The sequence below is a fragment of the Simochromis diagramma genome, unplaced genomic scaffold, assembly GCF_900408965.1.
Source record: "Simochromis diagramma unplaced genomic scaffold, fSimDia1.1 OVJJ01000816.1, whole genome shotgun sequence".
Classification (NCBI taxonomy): Eukaryota; Metazoa; Chordata; class Actinopteri; order Cichliformes; family Cichlidae; genus Simochromis; species Simochromis diagramma.
This window is the reverse complement of record NW_024386908.1, coordinates 4993711-5013562: the sequence shown is the minus strand read 5'-3', so window position 1 is coordinate 5013562 and position 19852 is coordinate 4993711. Positions and strand designations below refer to the sequence as shown.

General features: G+C 42.0%; 1 protein-coding gene across 3 annotated transcripts; it reads left to right on the top strand.

The window, feature by feature from the left end:
• Positions 1-9: 9 nt before the first annotated feature.
• On the top strand, positions 10-14995 carry LOC120735619 (DENN domain-containing protein 2A-like). Of its 3 annotated transcripts, XM_040035083.1 has the most exons (20): positions 640-1137; positions 2796-2867; positions 3962-5092; positions 5183-5274; positions 5655-5749; positions 5851-6063; positions 6691-6784; positions 6868-6918; positions 7012-7208; positions 7327-7436; positions 7627-7696; positions 8001-8078; positions 9750-9890; positions 10410-10558; positions 11137-11314; positions 11419-11460; positions 12062-12170; positions 12566-12835; positions 13402-13488; positions 14426-14995. In XM_040035083.1, the coding sequence occupies exons 2-20, from the start codon at positions 2809-2811 to the stop codon at positions 14455-14457; spliced, it is 3198 nt and encodes a 1065-aa protein (XP_039891017.1). In that variant the 5' UTR covers positions 640-1137; positions 2796-2808; the 3' UTR covers positions 14458-14995. The 3 variants fall into 3 exon arrangements, with proteins under 3 accessions (XP_039891016.1, XP_039891015.1, XP_039891017.1); XM_040035082.1 differs by lacking the exons at positions 640-1137; positions 14426-14995 and adding an exon at positions 10-237 and having other exon boundaries at positions 13402-14389; XM_040035081.1 differs by lacking the exon at positions 14426-14995 and having other exon boundaries at positions 637-1137; positions 13402-14389.
• Positions 14996-19852: the final 4857 nt, after the last annotated feature.

The following is a 19852-nucleotide window of genomic DNA, read 5'->3' as shown; positions in this document are numbered from 1 at the left end:
ACAGGAGTGGAATTACAGCTTCCCCCACCGCCCCAAAAATAACAGCTGGGATTGACTGTTGAAAAAAAAAAGTGAGCCAGCTGCTCACATTTCACCTGCTGCCGTGCCACTTGTTCGCGAGAACCCAACTTTCATTGGCTACAAGCAAATGTATTTACAGTTTAAAAACTGCAGCGCCAAAAAAGTCCGTTTACAGCAGGGTTGCAGCACTTGAACTTGGACAGCACTACATTTCTGGTAAGCATTTGGCAATTATGTAGATTTATCTAATCGTATAGTTGATACATATGTATGTAATACTTTTACAAAGCCTTCTAGCTTCTCAAACATCCAAAGCTTCACGTCCATTCACGTGCAAGAGCAACGTGGTACGCGGTTGGGTGTGGTGATAAAAGATTTGAGTAAACTTGAAGTTTAAAAGTTGAAGGATTTAAATCCACGCTTATATGTAGCAAATGTAAATAAACGCTCCCATAAACATTTATATCAAACATTTGCATAATGACAGTCAAAACTACAAACAAATGTAGAATTTTCCTTTTTTACATGTTCTCCTATCAATTTCTGTATGACAGTGAACGTAACGTCATTGGAAATCATTGGAGGGGGGTTGTGCAGCTGCACGAGCAGCTGGAATGAAAAACAATTCCAGTGAATTTCAGATTTGGAGGGAAAAGCCGTAATATGATGATGTCTGTCCCACATTCCACAAATTTCCACACAGCTTGTGGATGTAAAGTATGGGATGAAATAGTTTTAGTTAGCATCAAGAGACATCTATCCATCCATTCATTCGTACACAGCTCGTTTCTGAAGCCAGCTCTAAGTGAATCAACAGTAAAGAAAGAGAGAGAGAGAGAGAGGGAGGAAGTCATATCCAGGGTGAGGGGAGAGAGAGGGTGATTAGAGGCAAGGCAGGGAGAGGGGGGCACGTTCAGCACTGTGTCTTCAAGGCTCACTAAGATAAGCAGTCGATTAATTGTTTCAAGGCTTAGAAAATCTATTTGAACCTGGGCATATAAACTGTACACTACAGCTGTTTTGGAAGTTATACCAATGGATACTGTTATAGCAGCATGGGATGCACTGTGCTCCCATTCCACTGATGAACACGTGAAAACTGTGCAGCGAAAGGAGGTAAGAAACTGATTTAATGTTTTAATTTGAAAGGAGATAATGTTAGAAATGATCTGATTTCAGCAGAATATGCACTGTGCCGATGAGTTTGTCTTTACCAGAAGAAACAGATTACTGCAGAATATAATTTCACTGTATCTAAATATACACTCCTACGCTTTGTTTGACACACCTGCTGAACTGCTTGTTAACACAAATATCTCATCAGCCAGTCACATAAGAGCAATTTGGGCCATTTAGGCATGGTCAAAACGGCCTACTGAAGTTTAAACTGAGCATCAGAATGAGGAAGATCGGTGATTTAAGTAACTTTGAATGTAAAAGGGTTGTTGATACCAGACGGGCCGGTCAAGTACTTCCAAAACTGCTGTTCTACTCATATTTTCCCACACACCAAAGAGAAAGTATGCAGTGAGCGGCAGTTCTCTGGGCAAAAATCCATTTGTTGATGCCAGAGGTCAGAGGAGAATGGCTCGACTGCTTCAATTTAATAAGACAACACTACCACAAATAACCATGTGTTACAATCAAGGTATGCAGAATACAGAATACAGCAGCAGAAGACCATACCGGGTGCCACTCCTGTTAGCTAAAAACAGGAAACTGAGGTTACAGTTCACACACAGGCTCACCAAAAGCGGACAAAAGATAACTGAAAAATCCTCTACTGTGACAGTGAGCTGGTAGTATCAGAAGACATAAGAGCATGGATCCATACTGCATTGGATCAACAGTTCAGGCTCGTTCTGGTGGTGTAGTGATTTGGGGGATATTTCTAGCCACACTTTAAACTGAGCATCATTTAAACACCACAGCGTACCTGGCCAAAATCTCTGAGGGACGTTTCCAGCACCTTGTCGGTGAAGAATTAAGGCCATGACGGTAAAAAGGGATCCAGCCTGGTACAAGCAACATGTACCTAAAGGGGCCACTGATTGTATGTTTGCTAATAAAGTAAGATTGAAGTGGTGCTTTTTCTAATTCTAACTAGTATTGTGTATCTTGTTGCCAGGATGTATCTTCTAGCAAATGGTGTAGCTCTAAATGGCTTTTTTTATAGCCAGTCAGCTATCCTACAGCCTTAAGGGTGGTATGTAGTCCTTATGCACATCTGTCATATCATTTGGAGTGTATATCAATAAACAAATGATGGCAGGGGCCTCACATATGGGAAATCACCAAGCCCTGTTTTAGAGGACGCTGAACTGCAAGAACATTGACCTCGAAGATGTGAAAGTACGAGAATTTGCACAGCAGCTTTGTCACTGCAGGGGTCAAATGTTTGGAAGTGGTGGAAAAACGAGTATACTACAATACACTAAAGGAGAGGAAAGAAAAAGGCAGGCCCTAAATGACTGCTGAATGAAGTGTTAGTTAGTGTGATGAACTACTTCGGGGAGTTGCACTTGAGTCTCTGGCTGTCATGGTTTCTTTGATTTTGCCCAGCTGTCCTGTGGCCCGAATGCTGAAGTTAACCAGCTTAATGTTTAATCTACTAAAAATGCAATGTGAAGACTATATAACAGTGTAAAGCCGGATAGCTATTGTCAGTGGGAGCAAAACCACAACAACCGCTAATGTGCAATTCAACGAACAAGCAAAATCAGAGAAGATGCTGACAGAAGTTGCTTCTATGTCTCTCTTTCTCTCTCTCCCAGGTGTGCAGTGATCATGGAGGCCGCTGAGAGAATGAAAACAAAGCAAGATTACATCAACTCATCTATCAACAGGTTTGTATCTAACCAGGTTTACCAGTGAGGCATTAAAATAGGACACGGGCCTTCACAAATTTCTCCCTGAGCCCTGAGAAAATAAGAAACCCTGTTAGGCTGCCCTTTAATCATTACATCCATTAAGGGAAAGTCAGAAAAGGTCTTTCAACTTAAGGCTTCCCATTTCCTCCCGTTTATTTATTAAAACATAACAGTTTGATGAAATGGGCTCCAATCCAAGCATGTGTTTATTTAGCGAGGCCGATGAGAAGATGCTCGGTCATAGGCTTGTCCTCTGGCATTTACTCTCAGGATGGATTTTCCCACTGTCCAGAAAAAGACTGAATGTCCCCTAGCTGGCAGTCACTGTGACCATACTGGGAAGTTCAGGGAACTCTGCTAGCAGTAGGTTATTCTTTAATTGGTATTCCATTTATTTTCAATTTTTCTGATTGAATTTGGGAATGTGGAAAAGTATGCATTAAAAAAAAAATCCAAATAAATGTTAACGTGTTATTCCAGGAGACCCGAGCTGGAGATGGTAGACTATGTTCGACAGATTTACCCAAGCCTCCAGTTCGCTTTATATTTTCTTTGTTCTTCCAAGTGGAAAAGTATATTTATTTGACTTTATTGCAGATGCTTCAATTTTGCATCATAGCTGAGGGTTTTTTTCCACACACTAGGGGACAAAACCACAACTGTGCTCTGAAAGCCATTCTTTTCTATGGTTTCTATTCCTGCTGGCCGTGGCGACGTGAAATACGTTCACACAAGCCATCTATCCATACATTTGCTTCTGCTTATCCTTTTCAGGGTCCACTGGGGCGCTGGAGCCTAGGCAGGGTACACCCTGGACAGGTCGCCAGTCTGTCGCAGCGCATTCACACAATCATTACAATATATGACATGCATAAACTGTATGTAAACACCCACATGTGGTTGGAAAAAAATGACATAAAACTTGCAGAGTGCAGCAGCCAGTGCAAGAGACATTTTGGGTTGTTCGATTTACCCGGAAGTTATCATTGCATCATGTGATAATGTGCGATTTGCTTATGTGCTTTTATATTTCAAGCATTTCTAAAATGATTTCCTATTTTTATTTTTAGGCTAAAGAGGGGCTCTCCGGTGGGGGAAAGTGCTTTCTGTTTCGCTTCAGTAGAAAACAAGGGAGGTGAGCACAGAAGAGAGGGAACACTAAAACACCCCTTTACCCCACTGGAAAACCTCATTAACCAGAAGGAAGAATCATCCATGATGGCCCACAGGAGGTCGAGCTTTGACCCTCAGAGCAATGACAATGCTCTCTTAGTAGGAGTCAAGCTGCCCAGATCAAATGGCTGCAGCATCAGGGACAAGATTTCACTATGGGAGGGCAAGGAACCCACTCATTCATCTCTAACCTCGGATAACGTGGGCCAAAGTAGCGGTGTAAAAAGGACAGACTCGCTGCCAAAAAGCAACAATAAATGTATAGAAGACAAGCAAAGTGCAGAAAGTTGCACAAAAGTAGCCCATAAGGAAAAGCAGGATCTTAGGAAAGAAAGTGTAGGAAAAAATGGAGATTCCAGGCCTTGTTCACCGGTTGAACCCACAAAACAGCAAAGAGGAGCATTCAATATCAGTAAGCCTGGTAGCAACCAAGTAAAGGAAGACTGTAAAAGAGTTGTAGTTCACAAAGAAAAACAAGAACACGAGAAAGAGAATGTAGAAAAACTTGGGGATTCAAGGCCTTGTTCGCCTACATCAACAGATAAACAGCAGGTGGGAACCCTGAAAAAAAGCATTGACAGGAGAGCAGCAGAACAGACGAGTCATGAGAAGAGAGCTGTATTCAGTCTTTTTAAAAAGCTGGAGGCTATGGGGGGGAACCATGGAAAAATGCCCCCAGAGCTTGGAAACTACTTCAGCCCACCGAGCAAGGACAAGCAGCTGGAGGTGAGGAAAAACGAATCTGAAGCTTTAGCTCAAAGAAGCACAGTTGCAAGATCTGGGACCAAAGAAAAGAAGGAGCAGCATGAAAATGTGTACACCGAGCCAGGTGCACCCCCCATCAACCCCGTCCCTAAACCCCAACGAACCTTCCAGCACCCAGCTACTGCCACCCTGGGAAGGAGGCAAGGCAGAGGGCAGAGGAACCTCCCGCCACTACCGTCAGTAGCTTCGAAAACTTCCTTGAAACCTCCCTCTGGCATCTACGGAAGACCCAGAGGTGAGAGAGTCCGGGACAGCTTCAACAGGTATCCATGGATTAGAAAGATTATTTGCTTGGTGAAGTTATGCCAGCTGTATGTAATGTATTAACTCATGCTTTCATCTCATGATGACAGGAGATCCTTTGAGTTCGAAGACCTTGCAGGGTCAAATGGCCTGCTCTTCTCTCGCTCGCTGTCTCAGGAACATCACTATGAAGACATCCTGGGTCAGACACCAACCTGCATTATCCATTGAATGCCTTTATGAGCAAATTGTAGTGGAAGTGTAGTTCGAGGGGATGCAGTTGATTCCAGAGCTGAGTTTTTTCCACTTCTACATGCTAACTGTAATATGCAGATACAGTATTTAGCAGAAAACAATCAAGTATGAGTACAACTTCTGTTAAACGTGTAAAAAAAACCCTCCTCAAAACTGCCAGGTAAACTACTTTACTACTTTTACTGCATCAGAAATGAAGTCCAAAGTGTCATGGCAGGACTGCAGCCCTGCTTCACTGTAAAATACTGAATAATGTTAACTTTGTGCACAATTATCAGACATGCTTGAAAACTTGCGTCAAATGCGTCACTTCTGGTTTTTCTGCAGACTCGTCAAATGAGAACCCGTATGAGGATATAGAGTTGGAGAGCCAATGCTCCCAGCAGTCTTTACCTTCCTCTCCTGGTGCTGACACTGCTAAGGTTAAAGTATACCCTGAACTTGAAACAGCAACTACTTGGTTTCAGTAGTTAGAAATAATTATGGTTATTATTATTATTATTTATTTATTTTCTGTCCGTAGGCCTCCAGACCAGGGTTCTTCAGGCAGAATTCAGGCAGAAGCTTTAAGCTGCTGGACATGCGGAGAACCAATCAGCAGATCCATAGCACTGGAAGCAGTAGAGGTGTTTCATCTCCACCCCAGCTCAGCCCTCCATCTACCCCCACTGGACCTGAACAAGCCTCCTGGCTGCCCGGGGATTCCTATGGCCGCACCTGCCGGAGGATACCGACGGTCTGTGTTTGTGCATGTTTTTTTTTTTTTTTTTGCTGCAGAATCTTATCACATCCATGTTGAACAGTCGGTTTCTTTTATTAACCCTGGCAAACTATTAAGCACATACTATTTAAGACTAATTTGCATGGTTAGTGCTAGTTTTTTACTGGAATGACAACAGCTGGGCACTGATTTAGTGTTTTTAATTGGAAAAAACAAGCACTGCACTGTTTTGCTAGTGATGCATTAGTAGTTGTACCTCGCTTAAGAGCAAAAATAATCCTTTCCTCACTTTTTCAACTTTCCTACTGGAATGTACTGAAGTCGGGGGTGACTTTGCTCCCAGTTCTGATTTCCGAAGCAAATGGAACGTTGTATTAAATTAGGTATCACTGTGTTGGTGTTGTTCCTGGATAATCAAAATAAATGTTGATCCAGCTTCTGCAAGGGACCAATCATGTCATAAGTTTGTGACATGGAAACATCATCACACCACACACCATAACCATAACCCTCAACTCCAATCCTAACTGCCTCCGTTTTTGGATATTTTCCTATACATCAGATACAGCCTCTTTGGACACAGATATCACGCAGTAGTATTTACTGGCACTGAGACATATTTTTATTTATTCCTTTGGACAGGTTGTACTCAGGATCAACAGCATATTTGAAACTCGGTCCAGGAAAAAGCATCTCAGAAGGATCTATCATTATGCTGAGACAAGCTCGGGCAGAGGTGAGTGTTAAAAGGAATGAAAATTGATTGTAATATTTATTTTACTGTCTAGTAAGTTTGTATTTTTGGGTTTTAATTTACAGTAACAGATGAGAACAGTGACTCTGAGAGTGAAATTGAAGAAAGAGCAAAAGGTAGGGTTTCAATTATTCATTTATTTGTCATTGTTTCTTTATTTTTCACACTGAGGTGTATAATAGTGCTCTGGCTTACATCCTTTCTTCCAGCTCACCGCCAGCGTCTCGTGTCGGTGAAGTCTATACTGAGCCAGCCGAGCCAGGCTCAGGTCCACACCAGAAGACACTCACTCGAACAGGAGCTCCATCAGCGCAAACTTTTTGAATATTTCCTGGTTGTGTCGCTGCAGAAATCAAAGGCTGGAGCGCACTATCTACCAGAGGTCACACAGCAGTTCCCTCCTAAGGTCCTTGAATCATGGCTCATTTTTGTAGTAGTTTAATTTAAGACCAAATACATTAAAAAAAGAAGAAATGCAAGAAGTGGTAACTGATCTTAAATCTCTCACCTCATTTTAACTGCAGCTGGAGCGAACCTTCAAGTTCATGAGGGAGACGGAGGATCAACTGAGGATCATTCCTCAGTTCTGCTTTCCTGATGCTAAAGACTGGGAGCCGGTGGAGAGATACCCAAGGTGAGGAGTGTGAAATGAACAGGGCGCCACACTTATCTCAATATAATAAACACTGAAAATTCAACTCTTTATACCACGGGAAACACTATCAATTTCATTAATAGTGTTGACTTTTACAGTATATGTGTATTTTCTCTTTGAAAAGTAAAAATACACTAATTATATTTTTGTCATGGCTCTTCCCTCGCAGTGAGATGTTCTCATTTGTTTTGACTGGAGTGGATGGGAGCCGAAGGTTTGGATACTGCCGGCGTTTACTGGTAAATAGAAATCGTGTGCCGTCACCGAACAGGAAGTAGCTAAATACCACAATGACGGCTGAGTAAATAAGCATACCAGAATAGTGTGCCTGCGCCTGTGGGAAAACAGCCCATCTCAGACTCTGGGCGGAAATGTGTGAGACTGGGAACTGTGTATGTGCGGGTGCGCATGTGTTTCTGCTTATGCATTTCTGTAGGAGGAGTGTGTGTATTGCAATACTGTTGATTTATATACTAGTCTGTCCTCATGTCTAGGAGTACACTAGTGAGTATTATGTGTCATATTTTCATCTTTTTCTCACAGCCTAGTGGAAAAGGCAAACGTCTGCCAGAGGTCTATTGTATTGTCAGCCATCTTGGCTGCTTCAACTTGTTCTCCAAGGTAAATCACTCCTCAGTGATAGCATTTCTGCCCTTTATTACCCTTTATTGTCATTGTCCATGTCCATGTACAACAAAATTATGGGCACTCCACACCAACTGTGTAGGAATAATGTATAGATAGTAAGACACCGGGAATAAATAACAAACAGGACAAATATATACAGTTAAAAGGGATATATACAAATAAAGAGAAAGGGACACATTGGAGACAAAGTGCTTGGAAATAGTGGAAGAGTCTGTATGCGAGTGGCCTGAGTGATGAGGGTTACTCAGACCATGGCGCAGATTAGTATTGTGAGTGGGCAGGGGTGGGGTGTGGGGGGATAGTGCTTGTTAACAGTCTGAATGGTCCAGGGAAAGAAGCTGTTTGTGAGTCTGGAGGTGTGCGACCTGATTGACCCGAGGCACTGACCAGATTGCAGCAGGTCAAACAGGTGGTGGGCGGGGTGCAAGGGATTACCTATGATGGCTCTGGTTTTGCTGGGAGAGGAGGATCTGGCGATGGCCTCCAGGGGTGACAGAGGGCAGCCACTGATTTTTTTTTTTTTTTTTTGGTGGTGTTAATTATCCTCTGTGCAGCCTTCCTGTTCTCAGTAGTGACCCCTTCATACCAAACACCCAGGCAGTAGGAGAGCACCCTCTCCACCGAGGAGCGTTAGAAGGCCAGCAGCAGCTTCTGGTCCCAGTTATTCTTCCTCAGGACACGGAGGAAGTGCAGCTGCTGCGGGGCTTTCTTTAAGGGGCGTTGGTGTTGTGGGTCCAGGTGAGATCGGTGGAGATGTGGGTGCCTGGAAATGAAGGTGGAGACAGATTCCACACGTTCTCCACTTAAGATGAGAGGGTGGTGGACCTGCCTGTGCCTCCTTGAAGTCCATCATGAGTTCTTTTGTTTTAAGGATGTTCAACTTTGGGTAATTTTCTGAGCACCAGCGGGACAAGTTCTCTACCTACGCCCTATACACTGTCTCATCTCCATCAAAGATGAGCCCAACCACAGTGGTCTCATCGGCATACTTGACAATAACAATGGTTAGATGGGTTGGTGTAGAGTAGGGGGCTGAGAACGCAGCCTTGCGGGGATCTGATACTGAGTGACACCAACAAACAACCTTTATTTGTCACATACACAATGTAGTGAAATGCTTGTGTCTGAGCTGCAGCATTCCAGGGCTTGATTTTTTGGGGTGTTTTTTTTAGCATGGCGGGTCTAGCCAGGACCCTTACTGGATAGCGGGTGGGAATCGAACTTGTGACTCCCGCTCCAAAGGTGTGTAGTCTTACTATCCAGAACCATGTCTGATCAGTTTGATCAGAGCCTGTACGTCACTCATCATCCAAGGTTTTTTGATTAGGAAAAACCCAGATGGTTTTGGTCACTGTCACATTCTCTACGCAGCACTTACTGTAGAAAGGGACAGACTGAGTAAAGGTCTCCATGTCCTGCTGTTCGAAGATGGACCAGTCTGTCAAAACAGTCCTGTGGCTGGAGGATCATCTGGCCACATTTAATGACCTGGGTGGTTCAAGGGGTTTGTTTCCTGACCAGGGTGTAAACAGGGATGAGGAGCAGAGAGTGGTAGTTAGATTAAGGAAACTTAATATGTTGGTGGAATTTGGGGAGTACAGATTACAAATGAAATCAAGCTTGTTTTATATGCACGCATTCTAGGTGCTGGATGAGGTGGAGAGGCGCAGGGCTCTGTCTCCTGCCTTGGTCCAGCCTTTCATGAGAGCCATCATGGAGGCCCAGTTTCCAGCTCCTGGGAAAACCATCACCATCAAAACTTTTCTTCCTGGTTCAGGCACTGAGGTGAGCGACAGTGGAACCCCCCCCCCCCCCAAAAAAAATTAACAAACTGTAAGAAAAAGTCAGATAAAATAGTTAAAAATGTCTTTTTATTTGGAATCCTAAGCATAAATCAAATAATCTGCTAAGAACATTGGCATTTTTTGTGACCAGATTTTGAAATTTAAATCTCACTGTACAAAATTCATCCAGTTTTGTTTCTTTCATCTAAAAAAACACTGCAAAAAAATTAAACCTTTATTGACACCCAGTAATTTGGAACTTTTACTACATTTTTTCCTACACATGTAAAGATTTGACAAAATATTTGCTGGCTAAATGTTTTTGCATTTTTGCCTCGCAGTTGTGGATGAACAGCTTATACAGTTCGCTAACCATAACTAGAGCTGAAAGTAGTTCAGATCCAGATTAAAATGACTTGAAATGAACATATTTAGAACTGAATGATGGAATGGATTTGTCAGTCCATCAGACACAACTTTGGTGTTACATTGAGTAAGCTGACAGGATCAAATCTTTTAGGTGATGGAGCTCTGTCGACCCTCTGACTCACGCTTGGAGCATGTGGATTTTGAATGTCTGTTCTCCTGCTTGAGTCTGCGCCTGCTTCTCAGGGTTTTTGGCTCTCTGCTGCTAGAGAGGCGAGTCATCTTCACAGCAGACAAGCTCAGGTTTGTCCCTTCATTTAAGCCATATTATCTGTACACCAAAATCCATATCTTCCAGCTATATATGAAGCTGTACTGTTTATGCAGTTATGAAAAATGGCAAATATTAGTTGAAAGCAGCAGGGGTGTTTTACGATAAAGTTACAGGATATGTGGGTGGTCCAGACTCACAATTTTAAATAAATTTAAGGCAGTCCCAGTTTTATTTAGGGAACATACCAGAGAGCTAAGGCCAGCTGAGTTGTTGACGTGTTGGGACTGGTTTGTTTGCTCTGCTGAAAGCCACTGGGAGTCAGAAAGCTCAGCCACAGTAGTAGAAGACAGGAATGCAAAGTGCAGTGATGTAAATGAAAGAAGTATGTAGCCTTGGTTTTCTCTCAGGGCAATGGGATTACTTTAGAGAATGGCTAGTCTCTATTTAGACTGTGGTGCCCTCATGCGGTGAGAATAACTGATAATTCTCTCCTTTGTCTCATATAGACTAAAAGGGAAAGTCAGTTTTGTTTGTTTTAAACATTAAAATTCATTAAAAGCTCAATTTAATAATGTTCCACTGTTGTGTTCTCTGCTCCCTCCTTTAGTACTCTTTCCCAATGCTGTCATGCAGTCGTGGCATTGCTCTACCCCTTTGTATGGCAGCACACTTACATCCCAGTGCTGCCCTCAGCTATGCTCGACATCGTCTGCACACCAACCCCTTTCATCGTGGGCCTGCTGTCCAGCTCCCTGCCCCAACTCACCGAGCTGCCCCTGGAGGAGGTCAGAGGAGTAATACAAGTGTCACTGCAATCATATAGGAATACATTACTTATGAGCTGCTGTACATTGCTGTGCAGAGAAATAACCTTTTTTTCTGTGTACAGGTTCTTGTTGTGGATCTTGGGAATAGTCGATTTCTCAGACAGGTCAGATATTTTTAAAGGCGTGTGTGTGTGTGTTTATGGTTTGTCACACTCTGCATCTGTGTAGATGAAATTGTTTCAGCCTCACCCAGACTTTCTAAAAAAAAAAAGGGTTGTAGCCAAAGGTGTTTTTTTTTTTTTGTTTTTTTTGTAAAAAACGCCTTAAATGTGTATTGTTTTTCAAATGGTCAGTGCGTATGTGACTTCTTATAGAAGCCTGCTTCCAGCACTGGAAAAAAAAGGTGCTTTCTGTCACCCAGAAGTTAAAACTTCTAGTTATATTCACAGAAGTCTGAGTTAGTAAGTTGAGATTTTAAGATAATAACCTGAAACTTTGACTTGTGGGCGACAAAAAAATGTTTGTTTTTTCAGTGGCAGAAAGTTTCCATAACTGTTCTTAGCTAGTCATAGAGCAAAGAAATCAAAGGTAGTTATACCATAACGTAAGTGCTTTTGCAGCAAGAGAAAGTTTACAGCACTTTTTGTATTGACTTCACTTTTTTGAGATCTAGAGGCTATATTTATCTTTCATAATGTTTCTAAGGTTACATCTATCTGTCTATGGTTTATGAATACATTTTCTTTCCTGTTATCTCACATTTAGTTGGACGATGAAGACTCCATCCTGCCACCTAAGCTTCAGACGGCTCTGGAGAACGTTCTGGAGAGGCGAAGAGAGCTTGCTAATGAGCGAGGAGGAGATACAAGCAGCGGTGAGTCAAACTGAGGACTTTTTTCTATGACTCTACAGTGTCATAGAGGCTTCTTTGGTGGCTTTGAGGCTTCTTTATGGTTAAACCTAGAACACAAACATGCTTGTGGTGACAACGCTTATGTGCTTTAATGTGGATCTGCTGTATATTTACCATGTTTACCACCAGGTTTTAGTTGGTGCCAGAGAAAAAGTCAGTAGTCACTGTAGTTCAAAGGCTTGATCCCCTAATAATTTGGAATGTCATGAAATAATTCATACTGGGGTAAAGGGATAGAAAGACTAACTAGAAGATAAAAATTTCTGTAAACATCTTTTTGAACATTATGTAAATGGTTGATCAGCAAGTCGACTTTGTTATGTTTTATATTACCACGTCTAACATCCCGTCTCCAGACTCAGGCCATCTTAGCACCATTGTGTCCGAGGCCTTTGTTCGATTCTTTGTGGAGCTGGTAGGCCACTATCCTCTCTTCATCACCGGCGAAAGGGAGGACGGCTACTCCTCTTCATCCTCCTCCCCTGCCTCGTCCTTCTTTCAGCGAGAGGGTTTTCGCAAAGCCATCCCATCCAAAACCGTGCGCCGCTTCTTGGAGATCTTCATGGAGACGCAGATGTTTGGCTGGTTCATCCAGGAGAGGGAGCTTCATAGGCAGGCTCTCAGAGGTACAGAGGCACAGCAGAAAGAACAGGAATTTTGTCCCAAAGTGTGTTTTTTTTCCCCAGAGGTTTCTTCCTGTTGAAAGGGAGTTTTTCCTTCCCACTGTTGCCAAGTGTATGCTCATAGGGGCTCATCTGATTGTTGGGGTTTTCTCTGTAATACCTCATAGTAAAGCCTTGAGAGCACTTTGAGTTGTTTTATCCCCCATTTTCAAAGGCTCAAAAGTAATTGGTCAAAGTAATATCATTTTAAATCAAAAGATTTTTTATACTTGGGTCAGAATCCTTTTGTAGCCAACGACTGCCTGAGGTCTAGAACTCCTCATCTGGGGCCTTTCTGTGTGGAGTTTGCACTTTCTCCAGTTCTCTCCAAGTACTACATCATCTTCCAGTCCAAAGACACCATAATTAGAATAACTGGTGACTCTAGATTGGCCATAAGTGACTGGTGACTTTTACAGACAGGTTACTATGAATTTGAGAAACTGGATGGATAAATTTAATGGGTATGGGTGATGGGTTCTTCTAGCTCTTCATGATTGTTTTTGTTTTGCTTCTTTTAATCTCACCAGGACTGTTTGAAGTGAGAGTGCAGGAGTATCTGGATTCTATCCATGATAATGAACATAGGAGGGTTAACAGGTTTCTCAAAGGCTTGGGTAAGGAAACAACTGCTTTATATACACTGTTCAAAATAAATTAAAGGAACTCTTCTTAATGAGTGTGTAACATCAAGTCAGTGAAACCTTTGGGATATTGATCTGGTCAGTTAAGTAGCAGAGGGGGTTGTTAAACAGTTTCAGTTGCTTTGGTGAAATTAACAACAGGGCGACTTTTTTTCACTAGTTTTGTATTTGGCTAGGGTCAGTGTCACTAATGAGGTGATACCTGGACCCTACAGAGGTTGCACAGATAGTCCAACTACTCCAGGATGGCACATCAATACGTGCCATTGCCAGAAGGTTTGTTGTGTCTCCCTGCACAGTCTCAAGAGCATGGAGGAGAATATAGCAGACAGGCTTTACTCTAGAATGGCTCTTAATCTATCAGTAGGACTGACATATAGGCAATGACACTCTGACTGCCATTAGGTATTGGGATGAAATCCTTACACCCGTTGTCAGACATTACATTGGTGCAGTGAGTCCAGCCTAATGTGGTCAGAGTATGCAGATATGATACCATGATACCATTGGCAGATTCCCACATCTAGGAGCTCTGTGGTGCCATGGTCCAGACCTAGGAGGAGATCCTCCAGGACACCATCTAGAGCATGCCCCAACGCTGTCAGGCATGCATACAAGCACATAGGCACCATATAAGCTACTGACTACTATTTTGAGTTGATTAATAAAATTTCAGTAAAATGGACAAACCTGCTGCATCATTTTTTCCAATTTGATTTTTGAAATTTCTTTGAATGCAGCCCTCTGTAGGTTGATACTTTTTATTTTGATCAAAGATATGGCATGCATTTATTCCTACCACATTACCTTTCAAATTGTTCCTTTAATTTTTTTGAGGAAAATATTGTTTTGGGCTCATTCTCGCTTTTGATCACTTTGTGTGTGTGTGTGTGTCTTTTTTTTGTTCCAGGAAACAAAATGAAATTTCTTTCAAAGAAATAATACAACAAATAAAGCACTGAAACCAGGAAAGTCTTGAAGAACTACTAATGTAACAAAGAAAAACACAACCAAATTTTGTTCATCCTGATTTATGTCACTGAACGAGGGATTTTGCAAACAAATTAATCCTGCCAAGGGAAAAATGCTGCTGCATGTCACACAGATGAAAAACCTTGTTGATCCTTTTTATAACAGGATTCTTCAGACATCATCAGTTTATGCATGTCTGGTTTTATGTTTGGTGTGTTGCTGTGAGCTACATATGGCTGAGGAATTAACCTGGATTAATGGGAAATAAATAGACTGATTAGTAGTAACAGTGGTAGTCTGGATTTGAATATAAGTTAAAGTGAAAGAAGCATTCGCAGTAATCTTTTAAATCCACCAGGGGGCAGTAGTATATTTTTTCCTGTTCAGACATATTTTGACAGTGACTGACCACAAAGTTACACCAAATAGCATTTCAGTTTTCTTTTATTCATAACATGACAACATCACATGCACTTTGAATAAATATCCTCTGGCTATGCTGTGGTGATTTCTTGTCTTGATGCTGTCATATTTTTTTCGTTGCCATCAAAGCAAATGCCAATATGTCATACAACCGTTGCATTACATGTTTAGATTCTCAGTGCCATTTTTGTAAATGTCTTTTCTCTCTCTTCCTCCTCCAGTTTGCACATTTTCAAATGATGAGCTTACTTTATGGTAAATACAAGATGTATCCAATGACACGGTGCAAATTTTACAATTTCCGTTTGTTACACGCTGGGAACAAGAGAATCAAAGCCGAGGGAATTGCACTCACTCATCATTTGTGTGCCAGTTTTATAACATGAGTAATCCACATGCCACCAGTTCCCTAACTACTGGCTGATGTGTTTGTATGTTTGAAGGTATTTGGTTCTTTCCTTTTCTTTTTCTTCTTTTACTACAAAGAGCCTTGGTTCAGGGTTGGTGGCAGCTTTACTATTTTAGTCTCTGAGTCATGGAAACAAAGCAGATCCTCAGCCCACAAAGAGGAAACATCTTTGTCAGCAGGAAAACATAACACAGGTGCAGAGCAGAGCATAGTAGCGTATTGTCTTAGGGATGGTATGTTCAGTCCTTGCCTGTTGGGCACGCCTGAGAGCCCCTAACCTGTTACCTTGTAAATGGCAAGTTCACACACAGGCCCGCTGACACACTTGCTGATTCTAAACACAGATGGCCAAAGTGCAAAATCTATATTAAACAGACACACCAGACTTTAAAACCCACACGGTTCACATTTACTTCAGTACTTGCCAATCAGCCTTTGGGGCTGAAGTGTAGAGTACAAAAGTGCCAAAAACTGCAATTCCTCATAGGTTAACTCTGAGAAACTACAGTGACATCACCTGTTGTTTGGTGAAATCCCATTGTGAAGGCTTGAGATAAACATTTTTGACATAATCTTAGGGTTTTGAAACTGGGTGTAGATAAGGAGCAGACATGAATGCGAAACCATATAATCATTGGCTGATGACCTGGCAAACACAAATTAGTAGCCTATCCTATATAATGCTCCCATCTAACCCTTAGAATGACCGTAATTTACTAAATGGACTGTCGGTCCTGAAATGAGCAACTGGCACCATCAGCTCAGCTGGAAAGAGGTTAATGAGATTCTGTTAGAGGGCAATAGAGGCCAAAAACAGTTTTGGCCTCTATTGAACCATTTTAGAACCCAGCCAAAATTTCAGTGATTTAGCTTTTTGAAATTTCAAAGATTAAAAAGAAACGGAAGAAACACCTTAAAGCAAGCTATGAGTTTTGTTATTGCAAAGTTTGCTGCACCAGAGGGCGCCCTGCAGTCCTGCTTTCCTGTTGACATGAAAATATTTTAGAAAAATACAAAGTCACATTTAATCAACAACATTATATAAGATCCAGTTCAAAGTCAACACAAATACACAATTTGAACATGGAGATGAGAGACGATGAAGGGATAGTTAAGCGCTTCTGACAGGGCTGTGGGGGCAATAAAAACACGTGTTCCCTGAATACACATGTTCAGTTGGGCTGTCACAGAGTAACAAATGTGAAAATCATACCACAACTTCCTATCTGGCTCCCAAGGTGGGAAGGCTGCTGTGCTGTGGGACAGGAGTCATCTCAGGAAGATGAATGGATGTGGTGAGAGAAGAGCACGGACGGCGGCTGGAATGTTTGCTCAACCCACTCAGGTTCTTGGAGTTATGAGTATGTGTGTGTGTCTGTGTGCGCTTGTGTGTGTAGAGAGGGGTGAACCCCAAACCCAATGTATCACATACTGTTTCCTGCTTAACACCTGGCTGCGGTTCAGGACAACCAGCTCGTTAGCGAGGAGGTAATTATGGTTCCGATTAATTCCAGTCAGCAGGGGTTGACCCCCGAAGCCTTACATCCTGCACTGGTGTATTTCCACAGCAAACCTCCCAGTGGAATATCTCCCACTGCTGAAAACACAAATGTCATGTGTTTTCAGTCAGCGAGAGAGGACTCTTATCTGGCACTTAGAGGCAACAATAGCTTGTTGAAACTTCGATAATTCTCGCTAAGTCCCTTTCACGGGTGCCTAATACCTAACTGCATTCCACCTTTAAGAGATGCTACACAGTGGTACCCTGACTTGAGCACAGCTACCTGCTGCAAGGCTCAGCTTGGCAATACAATGTAAGCCTGCAGGTAGGCTCATTATTCTCAGCAGAAATAAAATCATACAAATATCATGGCCCATTAAAACCAGCAGCTATTTCAACTGGAAAATCTCTTCAGAGATACGCCGACCTCATTTCGAGGCTTGAAAACCAGTGTTCGCAACTCTCTTGAGGCTGCCTCTGCTATTTACATGATTTATGGTGTCATTTATGGAGGTGTGGAGGTGCGGCAAGCAAAAGCAGCACTTTGCATTAATCAAAATGAAAAGTGCTATGTCGTTTTCTGCCATTTTGTTTTCAATTTTTTCTACCTTCTCTCCCACAACCCTCAATCAAAAAGGGCATTGTGGTTAGACTCCAGACGGATTTGGATTTTTTTTAAAAAAGAAAAAAAAGCTCAGGGTGTTTCTAAACCCCAGGTGCTGCATGAAATTTTGCACAAATTATGTGTGCCTAGGGTTTTCAAGTTATCACTACACAAATACGGTGCCTGGGGGGATGCCCATACAGTGCGCTTGTGCTTGCTGAAAGTTGGGGAAACCTTCCTATTTAGTCCAAAACATCTCACACTAGTTCAACTTGCTTGATTCTGGCTGAAGAAAAGTAAGAAAGTAGGGAAGAATTTGATATCTGAGAAACTCTGATTGACCATGCACACTGAAAAATGCATGCAGATGTACACTACACACACACTCAGATGCACTGAAAGTTTCCTGAACTTGCACCCGTCAGCTTGTTTTTCAGAGCTGCAGGTGCAGTGTCCAGCTGCAGCACTGCCATACATGCCAGCGGCTTGAATCATTTCTCCCCCAACCACCCCTCTTCTGAGGAGGAGCCATCAAAGCATATGGAGAACATAACAGCGAGGCAGGAGGAGGTGGGGAAGGAGAACAGTGGAAACAGTGGAAAGAGGAGGAAAAGAAGAGGTGAAGTGGTAGGTGTAGAGGAGAGAGAAGGGGATTAGAAGGGGAGCGTTTCCATTCCCCTGCTGCTATGCTTGACCAGAAGCTAGCAAAGAGGACGAAAGAAGTGTAAGGAGGGGAAAAGGAGAGAATGGGGCGCTGAACATGTAACACAAGGGTAGTGTGAGAAGAGGAAAATAAGTGTGGATTGTGTGTTTGACCTCTTTTTCTTGCCCTCTCCCTTTAATCTCAGATTTTGAAAGGAGGAGAAACGGTGAGGCTCAGAAATAGAATTTGAAAGGGGGAGAAAGAAGAGTAGTGGGGGGGTGGGGGGGCATTGAAGCTCAGGCCACACACATAGATTTCCAGGCCTGAGGGTGCGTCAGTCAGGCCTGTCTGTATGTGGTCTCCTATACGTGTCCAAGTTTATCCACACCACTATTACACCACCATTAGTCGTGGCAACCGATGACAAGGGTTAAGATCCTCCGCTCATCCTGTTTTGTTGTTTTTTTCCTTCTATAAGTCGTTCAGCTCTAAGGATCTTTTAAAGGGTCATACCCCTAATTTCTTTTAAAGTTTCCTATCTCACCGCTGTCTGACTTTGTGTCTCCGCCGAGCACGGAGAGGAGTCAGTCTGGAGCCTGCAGAGTGGACGTGGACAAACACACTCATGCACACATAGACTAGTTGCAGGGGATTGTTTGTCAGGATAGTTACAGGGTGGTCTGGTGTTTAAGTGTCGGTATGTCGGCTCATGTCTCTCTTAATGTGGTTTTGAATGTGTGGACGTTGTGCGTGTCTGAGGACTCTGAGCGGTTATATTAAGTCTTGTGGAAATGTAATAAGCACGAGGATTCAAGCGTTTATTTTTTTTTAGGTTTTCCTCGAGAAAATTCACTGGCGTAGAGACAAGAAATGAAACAAGGGGAAAATCATGTCAGAAAAAAAAATCACCCCTTATCACCTATGTGGTATACTAAACCTTTAAAAAAAATATCTTCACACAGTCTAAGTGTAAACATTTTGTGTTTGAAATTTCCACAAGGAATGAAAATTTTTAAGTTATTTTTGCAGATATTTATAATAAGTTTAGTGAAAATCAAATAGAAATCTTATATAATGATAGTACTAAATGAATTAATAATAAATAAATTAACAATTAAATGTACAGCTGTATCCAGTATCAGGGAAATCCATCTAGTGGAGAGATCTCACCTGAAAACAAAAAGGAACAAATTACAATTAAGCAACACTAATAAAAAGATTGCTGTAGTCATATTACCAATTGGTTTTAAAGCCTCAAGTGTTGCCTCTTGGCTGTTGCTGTTTTTTTGAAGTCAGAAGTGGCCATATTTAGAAGACAGGATTTATGTTGCGCTCTTTTTACCTCTGAACTCAGATGATGGAGAAACGTCACAGAGTTTAACATATTCCAGTAGTAAAGTAAAAAAAAAAAAGGAAAAACTGGATTTTTTTTTTTACGCATCACTAGTAATATAGAGTAATGACGTTTCTTTTGCACTTAAAAACACCACTCTAGCTTATTTATGGATAGAGCCTGGTCAGTGTTCTGTGTGTGGCTTATTTAGCAAGTCACAAATACAAAATAATGGCTCATTGGCTAACAGATTACAAGTCTTAATTTTTTTTTACTTCTATTCACGTTTACTGCTGCCATCTTAATTAACAAAACTCAAAAGTACATGGATTCAGTAACACAGCTCATCTCTCCTCCCTCATCTGAATCAAGCAGAGACTGACTATATATAGGGCTTTCAATTTCTCTTCAATTAATCCAGCCAGTACCACTAACTTGAGCTGAGGGATCTA